The sequence below is a fragment of the Poecile atricapillus genome, chromosome 3 (assembly GCF_030490865.1).
Source record: "Poecile atricapillus isolate bPoeAtr1 chromosome 3, bPoeAtr1.hap1, whole genome shotgun sequence".
Lineage (NCBI taxonomy): Eukaryota > Metazoa > Chordata > Aves > Passeriformes > Paridae > Poecile > Poecile atricapillus.
In genome coordinates this window covers 93,600,725-93,610,989 of record NC_081251.1, presented here as the reverse complement: position 1 = coordinate 93,610,989, position 10,265 = coordinate 93,600,725, and the positions used below count along the sequence as shown (strand labels likewise).

At 39.4% G+C, this 10,265-nt stretch overlaps 1 protein-coding gene across 1 annotated transcript; it reads right to left on the bottom strand.

Annotated features, from left to right (window-relative positions):
* Positions 1-1,989: 1,989 nt before the first annotated feature.
* On the bottom strand, positions 1,990-8,928 carry MRPS10 (mitochondrial ribosomal protein S10). The gene is made up of 7 exons (XM_058836524.1): positions 8,816-8,928; positions 5,889-5,947; positions 5,708-5,780; positions 4,521-4,660; positions 3,933-4,041; positions 2,748-2,837; positions 1,990-2,482 (listed from the first exon to the last, which is right to left on the bottom strand). Exons 1-7 carry the CDS (start codon positions 8,849-8,851, stop codon positions 2,402-2,404), a joined length of 588 nt encoding a protein of 195 aa, XP_058692507.1. The 5' UTR covers positions 8,852-8,928; the 3' UTR covers positions 1,990-2,401.
* Between the last annotated feature and the right edge of the window lie 1,337 nt (positions 8,929-10,265).

Genomic DNA, 10,265 nt, shown 5'->3' with positions numbered 1-10,265 from the left:
CTGTCATGAATGTGAAAAAGGCAGTATATTTTTGTGTTGCAGAAATGTTTCTTGATTTACAGTTTGGCATTGGGAGACAGCAGGAAGAGCAGGAGTCTCCTCAGAGCTGAATCAGGAGAGCTCAGGAACTCTGAGGATTGCACTCTTGTGTGTTGAAAGGAGAAAATTATAGGACCTTGGTCCTGTAGCTCAGACTCCAGTGTTGTTTGCACACTTTCCAAAATTCTGGCTATGATGATACTTCACACTACTTTGTGGAGTTTCAGTCTGCTTTTGGATGTTGCCTTATGAATTAAAAACACATGGATCTCATTCTGTGATGTTCTGAATGCCAGCACTTGTTTCTGTGGCCACTTATTCACACTTCTTTTCACCAGAATGGGAAAGTTTTTCTAGCAGCTTAGAAGATTTGGTCCTGTAGCTTGAAGTCTACTCTGACTCCTTTTTCATCTCTCCATCCCAACTTCAATTTGACCATTGAAACCAGTGATACTCATGGGACTGTTTCCCACTTTCTGCTCAACTCCTTCCTCCCTCCTCCCCATTCCTTGTGTGAGAATTCTACCTGAGCAGTAGATTTTTTAGGATGTTTAGGATTAAATTACTTGAAACACTGTGGTGCCATTAATGTGTGTCTTAGATGTGTTTCCCAGGAAATGAACACCTCAGTTTCTCTGTGGTGAGGCATTGGCAGTAAAGCAGCACTGATGCTGATATCCCATAGAGCAGTGAACATGTAACCACTGTTATATGATCTCTTTCTTAAATTAGATCTTTCCACTTGAAAATTTTAAATCAAATTTTTAAAATGAACTTGTAAAATCACCCTGGAGCTCCTACTTGCTAACATGGTAACATATCACCAGCAATGTTCTTTTTACCAGCATCTCTGATTCCAGCAATAATATTGGAAAGAAAATGAAGGAGAAAAGCTTGCATTATTTGAAAGCTGTTCTGCTGACCCCATTCTGTCAGCAACGGCAACTAAACCCTGTCAGCAGACGTCTGCTGCTGCTACCTGTTTATCTCCAGCACTTTTATCTGCATGACGCTCCAGAGACAGATGGTTTCTAAAAGCCACTTCCTTTATTTTAGAGAACTCTACTAATCTAAACAGAACAGATTTCTCCTTGCTGGCTTATTGCCTTCACTCTTTTGTCTCACAGCAACTGCCTTTCATTCCTTTCTTCACACCTGCTTTTCCACCTCTGGTTTTGCCCTTTCCCTTGTGAGATTTTTTTCATTTTAGTGTGTTTTTAATTGGAACAAATGCATTGGTCACACCCTTTCTATCTAAATTCATGAATGGAGAGCTAAAACTTCAATTCTTACCCTAAGTTACTTAGGCAGTGTAAATTACACAATGGACTGTCATATATAGCTTATAAAGTCAAATGCTTATTTATTTATATTGTATGCACTTCTTTGGATGTAATGAAGAGAAAGATGTGTATGCTACAATGCTGGCTTGTAGCAAAGAGAAAGGTAAGAAAGGAGTTCATGTCTTCTCTTTCTGTGAATCACTCCTTTCATATTCAAACTGGAATTCTAGCAAGGTAGGAATGTGATGTACATTCCTGTGAAGCACACTGATCTGCTGTGATGCACAGAACATCCCATATGGCACATACTGCCTTTGTTTAAGGGAATGAAATTGCTGATCCTGACAGTTTTGCTATATGGATGCAAAAGTGGGCACTTCAGACAGGGATCATTTAAACTTTGGATGTCTGACTCCTAAGAACACAACAGAGCATGCTCAAACTCTGATGTCTATAAATGGTATGAAGAATGGGGTTTTTATTGCAACTACAAATTTTCTGACTAAAAATCAGAGGAGCTGCTCAGCAGAAAGATGATTACTTGAGAAAACCTGAATCAATGGTTGGAGTGTTGCTGTTGGCACTCGCTGAGAAATGTGTCAGGAAGCAAAACTGGAGAAATGTGGTATAAGTAGGAGAAAAGAAGATGGGAAATAGTTTATCCAACAAACTAGTTTATCCAGAATTGGTAAACTGATAACAATCTGGCATCCATAATATTAAACATTACACAAACATTAAGTGGATTTGCAATTATTTCAGCATTCAGAAGCCATCTAGTATCAAAAGGAGACAGTGAATTTCTATTTATGTATATATACACATACTTTTACATATGTAAGTAAAAATAAACTATACCTTTCTACAAACTTATAAATGACCATCGTGACTGATCACACAACACAGTCAAACTTTAGAACAGTTCAGTCCATATGTACTGGAGTTATGAGCAAAATAACTTAATGAAACAAGAGTTTATATAATTTCTTTATAAGAGAACCTTTATTTAACAATGGACTGTCTCAGTAAATGAGGTTGATAGGAGCAATGAATTTCAGTATGAATGGAGCCAAGTGTGTTCATGACTTCACTTCAGTTTCTTGAGGTAATGTATCCCAGACAGGTTTCCGAATGTGTTCTGGTATTTTCTCTATCTTAGTCTAAAGGAAAGAAAAACAACCATTTACTGTACCAGCCAGCTAACATCTAACTACTTTATTTATTCTGGATTGAGACATGAATCAGATTTAAAACGCCACCTAGTGGCACTTCCAAGCAATACAGCCTCTTTAACATGTAATATACTTCAGCAAATTTTCCTATCAAACTACATCCATTTTCTCGGCTGACTTTCTGAAGACTTCAGTAGTTAGTGGTACTTGCATCAGGACTCATAAAAGTTAATAATGTGGGGTGGAAACAGACCTTTTTCACTTCCATGGCAACCCCTTCCGGTAAGTTTCTTTGCACATACTCCAAGTAAACTGCAGCAGTACTGCTTGTTAGGTATTTCAACTAAAACAGAAAGAATTTTTTTTAATGAACTACAATTAATAACACTTCAAAGAAAATAAGAAAAAAATTCCCTAGCTTCTTTAGCCCTTGCTATGGGACCAAACCTCTTACAGGATGCCAGCTTCCATAATATTTTGAACAAAGGCAGTTCATCTGTACTCAACCCTCATACAAACATAGTCACTTCACTCCAGAACTGCACACGCTGCCTGGGAGCACATGTACTGACTATGATGGAAGTGGTGGATCTTAATACTGCTGGTACCAGATGAAATTAATTACAGATTATGCAAGAATCACCAGCTTTTCTATACTCCCAAAGTTCAAGACTGTTATAAATCCTGCAACTCATTTCCACTGAAATACTGACATTTTAGTTTCTCCTGGTTCCACTGAATTACTGATATTTTAGTTTTTCCTGGAAGGCAAAAATAGTGCTTTTGGTCTGTGGGCAGCCACTCGTACTGCACTCATGTCAGGGGACTCACAGTCCCATTTTGCTAAGCACTGTGCAAATATACAGTAAGACACCCAGGAGCCACAAAATGCTGGCAGTAAACTTTCTTCTAAGAAAGTCAACCACAGCTGCATTCTAAACCATACACATGTCTGTGTCATCGGCCACAAAGCTGGTGGTTTGTCTATGCTTCCTTTCTTCTATTTCCTACATGCAGTTTTAGTTTGCCACATGATGCTACATAGGACAAAAGTATGTCTGCTCAAAAACTTCAAACCAATTCACAGATAAAGAACAGAACCCTTAGTGACCGGCAATCTTCTTCCCTTCCTGAGAAAACTCTCATCCTAATGACTTTTGGAAACCAAAAGCATAACACACATAAAGGTAACCCTCAATTCTACCTTACTTTCTTTAGTCATTCTTTCAGCTGTTAAGATGATGGTCAAAATAAACATTTTGGTCCAAAAATTATGTAGGCTGTGCATTCAGAATAACTCGTGTTTTATGTAAGTAGGTCAGCTGTTTTCCAATATTTTCCTGCATTCTCGTCCCCAAAACATTTTCATTTGTGCATTAGCATGTAGTAATATCTCTGAATTGTGCACCTAGAACAATTTTGTTTCCTTCTTTCTTACCTCTAAACACATGTAATGTGTTCTCATTTCATACTGAACTCTGTGCTTCTTGTAAATGTGTACAGATTTGAGAAGTGTAAATCGTTCTATTGTCTTTGGGGGCTTATCTCTGAGCAAAGAAGAAAAAGAAATTTTCATGTTACATAAAGGATGATAATACAAGTTTATCTGAAAGATTATGCTGAAATCTGTTCTTACTTGACATTTAGAAGATCTACAAGGAAATATGAAACACTAGTACAGTTTGTATTAACTCACATGGGCATGGTTAACACTCAGGTATTAACTAGCATTGGGTCAGGGAAGCTACAGCACTGACAGCTGCACTGAAAGCACTGTCAGCATCCTTCATGTAGATAAAAAGCACTTCCACTATGGCAGTGCTGAGCGCAGAACTGCTGCTGCTTTCTCATCACTGTCCTGCCATCAAAGAAGTGTTAAATCTAGAAGCTGAGAAAAAAATGTCAGATTATAGCCATTTCTTACAAAAATAAAAAAAATACTTCTAAGGAAAGGACCTGAATTACAGTAGATGACAGCAGAAGCATCTCACTCCATATCGTATCACTCTAGAGATCAGTTACTTACACTTTTTCAACAGAGATGCCAAGTTCTTTAGCTGCAAGCACTGCAAAATATTCATAACTGTCCAACACAGCTTTATCGTGGCCTTTAACTAAAATGGACAATCTCTTGTACAGTGTTTCTGGCTCATCTGAAATAGACACCTGCAGTTTTGAAGGAAGAACAGGAGTTACCACACCATGGTCTCCTTAAATAATGCATGCACTGCGTATTTCCTTAGCCTGCATGCCCCGTTTGTAAGAGAGCAAAAACACCCCACAACCTGTTGAGCTGCTTATTTTAGTTTGTCTAACAGAGTCTGACTGTATTTCCTTGACTGACAGGTCTCACTCTAACAGGGAAGGCAAAGTGTGAAGAGATAGCTAACTTCTGAACATTTAGGTAAAATTTCTTCATCCAAAAAAGGATTGCCAGAGAGATATAAGGAGGAAAACACTAAGAACGAAACTCATTGTTGAAGCAAGTCTGGAGCAATATTTGTATTTTATATAGCAGTATGTAAATACCCAAGAGTTTGCTGCGGTATGGAAATTAAATAGAACATTACAGACAGCAACCAGAATTCTCACTTTACTAAGTCAGCTCCAAGACTACTTTAAAGACAGCAGTCTCCCCCATTTATTTGTGTATTATCCTTCAGGTTTGTAAAAGTGTAAGTTTATGGCTTTCAGTTAGAGCATCAATTTGTGATGGTCTGGGCTTGCTGATTAACTGGAAGAGCTTTAATGAGTGCAGAAGTGCTGACTTTCCCAGAGGTTCACTCCTAGGCAGTTTATCACACTAAATCCAGCATGTACCAGCCACAGCAGGAAAACTGGATCAGCACTGTAGATCTAATACTGCCTGTCAGATGTTTCTGAAGCCCTTGTCAAAAGGCTGCTAAACTGCTGCAGACATTGAACTGAATATGGCCAAAATGTTGGTATTTCATAAGAGTTACAGCTGAATAGAAAAGGGGGAAAGTTACTGAGAGGTAACTGTGAGCTACAGAAATCTTCTTGGGAAAAAAAAACAACAAAACAACCAGAAAATCTCAAATACCAGTAATCTAAATTATTTTTTTCTCTATGACAAATGTGACACCACTCAGACAGACCTTCAAAAAGCTGCAAGAGAACAATTCAAGTGTTTCTTAATGTCCTCTTTATTACTGAGTTAATATACAAAATACTGTGTTACAGAACACTCACCAAAGGATTAGTCTTAGGCTCCTGTGTATCACCATAGGATCCAGACAGCCGTGCTCCCATCAAGTTGGAGCTCCTAGAAATAAAGTCATGGGAAAAGCATAAAATAATTTTTTAAAGTTGGATTTCATTTTTTCAGGGACTACAGAGGAGCAGTGGAAGGAGGAGGGGCTGTTACACTTACGGAAGAAAATACTGCTTTTGCATAATTCTGCTTGCATAACTGACAGGAAAAGCTGATCCCTGTATAAAACAGATAGGTTATGTTGTGGGGTTTTTCCCCAAACCAGAAAGCAGCCAGTTAACACAGGTTTATTAAAGATTACTTTTTTGCACGCCAAAGCACAGCACATTCCTAGGCACTGATTTAACAAACTAGGAAGTTTGCTCCATTGGAAAACACAGGAAAACAGAAGCATGGAAATGTATTTCAGAATACAATAGCCCTAAAAAAAGAAGCATGTTAAGGGCACAGTAACAGTATGCACTTACTACTGAGGCACTTGAATAGCAATCAAAAGCATATTTTTAACAGAAAAATGTATTTTTGTGGCATCGGATGCTATTTCTGTATACAATAATATTTTCCCTTTGGTTTTACTTTCATGGTACAATATATGTAAGTTTTGTCAAGTGACAAGTCTAAGTAGGACTTTAAAAAGCAACTGAAAAAAGTATCCTATAAATGCAAAAATTTAGTCTGTGAATTTTACTGGAAATTTACTGGTTTTTTTCAGAAAAAAAGTTCCTTGTGATTTTGAACACTTGTTATTTTGAAGAGAACATTTAAATAGAAATACTTATTACAAGTAAATGAACCATGTTTAAAATGTAACATGATTTTCTGTGTTAGAAAAGGAATATAGTTGTTCATCATGTAACATTACTATCTTTCATACTAGAATAATTGTTCCCTTCTGAACATTATGTGTCTTCTAGCTTCCTTCCACTAATTCTTAATTTGGCAAAATTATAGACTGCTCAAGGGCAGGTGGGGGGAATGGAACTCTTGCTTAACAGAACCTCAGGGCTGCAGCAGAATGCTGAAATTAGTTACTTATCTTTCCCCTTGATGCTCTTTCTTGACATGTGCTGGAATCACAGCTTGAAGAGAGAAGACAGATACCCCTCCCAAGAGTTACATAGGTGACTGTTTAATCAAATAATCCAGACTTTATACTTTTTCAGGTAATCTTACTGTAGTTGCCCATGGGTATGCACAGCTGACCCTGTGATGCTACTACTGATGCTATGATGCTAACCTTTTCCAATATGCATCATACAGAGCAAAGCTGTCTCCTGAAGTAATTCTGCCTCAGTTGCAACTTATCCTACAAATGCTGCTTCCAATTCCAATGTAACTACTGTTATATTCTTTAAGTGCGTAACAAAATAGGCAGTTTTAGGAGCACTGATTATTTGTCACTGTAGTTGATATTCAGAAAGTTTCAAAGTTTATGTGGGGAACTACCTGAACTGTAGTACCTAAAAGTAGTGAAATACAGCTAGTAATTGTCTAATGACATCTAATAAAACAGAGGGACATGAGGGGATGACAGGACAAGCGGGGATGGCTTCACACTAAAAGAGGGTATGGGTAGATTAGATATGAGAATACAATTCCTTCCTGTGAGGGTAGTAAGGCACTGGAACAGGCTGCCCAGAGAAGCTGTGGATGCTCCATGCCTGGGAGTGTTCAAGGCCAGGCTGGATGGGGCTCTGAGCAACCTGGTCTAGCAGGTGTCCCTGCAAATGGCAGGGGGTTGGAAATAGACGGTCATAAGGGTCCCTTCCAATCCAGGCCTAAGATTTTATGACAAAATTATGCTGACATTTTCACCTCAATTCTCTTTCCCTGAAGTCAGAATGCTGCCTTCCTTACATTCAATGCCAATATGAAGCACAGTAACAATCACCTGACACTTCAGGAAGCAGACAAGCCCATGAGCATAAAAGACTATTGTGTGCAGGGCTTAAGCTGTTTGTGCAAGTACATGACACAGAATCTGACCCCAGATGACAAATGTAATGCTATTAACTGTAATAATAACTTAATTTTTTATCTGTTTTGGGTTTTTCATGCATGTGCATATGCAGTCTATGCTATGTATTATTTTACTTATAACTGCTTGACCTGGTAATAAGGATTTATTGTTTGCATGCAAAAATATATGCTCTTACAGTGTACTGTGCTATGTGGTTTTAGGTACAAAAATTTCACTCTTCATGCCATAAAAATGAATAAAATAAACCCTAACGGAACAGTATAGTCCTATCCCACACACTAAGGTCTGCAGCCTTTCCAATATTCTGATTGTGCATGTTATTCCTACCACATGCCATCTCCCTTTGTTACTAACCAAGCAGACATGCATCAAATCACAAGTTTTTGTAACATTAAATTAAAGGTGCTCTATGCAAATTTTGACAAAATGATACACTCAGGTAGTAGATAAGGCATTCAGTGGGCAGGAATTCATAAACACCTTCATGATGTGCTCTTGCTAATGGCTATCATAGAAGGTGCAAAGACTGCAACATAACAGAACCAAGACTTTGCACAAAACATAATTACCCCTCTCCTAGTGCAAAACACCCTTAATTTTGTTTGGCTGAGAGCCTCTGAAGTGTCAGGGGGAGACAGACGTCAGCAAAGCAAGTCCAGAACACACGGCATACACTGAACACAGTTTAGAGCTTCAGAAAATCAAATTTTCTCATTTTGAGAGAAAGCAGTTACTGTTTTTAAGTCCAAACTAGCAAACATCGTCAGTACAAAATGCTCTCCTATTATTTTGTAACTTCCAACCTTTGAAAATTTTAAAACTAGAAACTCGCCTAGCACACGGCCTCCAAGTCACCTAAACTTCACTATCCTTTCCACCCGGACTAACTGCGGGAAAACCACAGAACTGCAGGGAAGAGTTCTGAGGACTCGCCAGGCGATGATGGCGTGCAGTCCCACGCCGTACAGCGCCAACCCTCCCGGAGCCCGAAGGATGGCATTTGCCACGTCCCCTTTTCCCACTCCCCTCAGGAATGAAGACGCCGAGGAAAAGGACGTGGAAGAGGACGGGGCTACGCCGTCCCCTCTCCCGCCACACGCCGCACCTGACACAGCCGCCGCCACAGCCACCCCGCCGCCATCTTGGCTCCGCCCCAGCCCGCCCTGCATCGCCCGGAAGGAGAAGAGCGGCCGCATCCCGCACCTCCTCCCCCCGCAGGGGAGGCTCAGGCCGCGGGGCAGCGCTCGGAGGTGTGGAGGCGAGCTGGGAGCTCGCACGGCGCGAAAGGAGCCGTACAGCCCCAGCTCAGCTCCTCACCCCGGTTCCCGCCTCTCCCGAGCGCGGCCTCAGGGCAGCACCGACGGAGCGGCTCCCCCTCAGCCGCTTCCCGCCGACAGCGGCCACCAGTCCCCTCACAGGCGCTCCCCGTCCTGTTCTCTAGGAATCCTTTGAAAAAAACCAAACCAAAACCAATTACACGAACCCTAGTTCTGAACCTTCTCCCCGCTCTTAAAATATTTTAGAAAAGGATACAAGCCCGTTAGAGCAAAACCCATCCGACCATTTTACCGAAATACAAAAATGACTGGAAATCGCACATAAACCCCTTTCTTTTTTACACGTACAAAGAGCGGTTAATAGTACAACACAGCTTCTGATCCGTACCAAATCTTTAAATGGGGTGGAGAAATAAGTAGTAATTTATGCCACTAAATCATCCTTAAATGCACACAGCAGGTAGGCAGTGTAGAATGAGATTAACCTAAAACTGAGTGCAAGTCAAATGCTAACAACGGGAACCTGAAACCAGCATAGATCACAAGCTCTATCAAATGTATATATTTTTTATTTTGTTACTTCCTCTGCCACCTCAAATTACAGTTCGCTTTTTACACTAAAACGCCTAAAATATTTACACAACCATCTTCTAATAAAATAACAGTTAAATATTGAAAATAAGATTTTTCTCATAAAATATGTTTTCTGTATGTACAGGTTTTATCAAAGAGGACTAGCTCCAATAATGAAGTTTTCCATTATCAACCATCAGCAAGAAAAAAATGTTCTGAAACAAAACTATTTCAGCTCACGTACAAATAGAACAGCACATTTAACATCAGCCAATGCAACACTTAATAATGACGAAGTCAATGTTTGAGGCCTAAATAATGTACTGCTTAGGAAATGTGCATTTCTTTTGTTTTTTTTCCTTTATGTATAACTTCTTTGGTTATTGTTGTTCTATTATATTCTCGGCTGTACAATACAACAGCACCCAATTAATGTTACTTAACCAGGTGTATGTATGCATGTATATATATATATATATTTATAGATACTAAGTTTAGCACAAGTCCTGTCCAATTGTTACTAAAAAAGTGCCACTGTCACTCTTTAATATAGAGCTGCTCTTCAGAATCAAGCTCCTAAGTTTCTACCGTATTTCAGCCAGTTCTTCAAGCAGAACTCTGATTTCAATCATCATTTTGCTTAAACAGGTTTTAACCACCAGGAACTGAAAAACTGTCCAATTTCTAGTGTAGAGCCTTTCTCAC

Bases quoted from the DNA above. Each gene is read 5' to 3' on its own strand.
- MRPS10 (XM_058836524.1), bottom strand. From the start codon at position 8,851: ATGGCGGCGGGGTGGCTGTGGCGGCGGCTGTGTCAG. The intron at 5,948-8,815 runs GTGCGGCGTGTG...TGTTTTATACAG, and splicing joins TGTGGCGGCGGCTGTGTCAG to GGATCAGCTTTTCCTGTCAG. The intron at 4,042-4,520 runs GTAAGTAACTGA...TTCTTTGCTCAG, and splicing joins GGCATCTCTGTTGAAAAAGT to AGATAAGCCCCCAAAGACAA.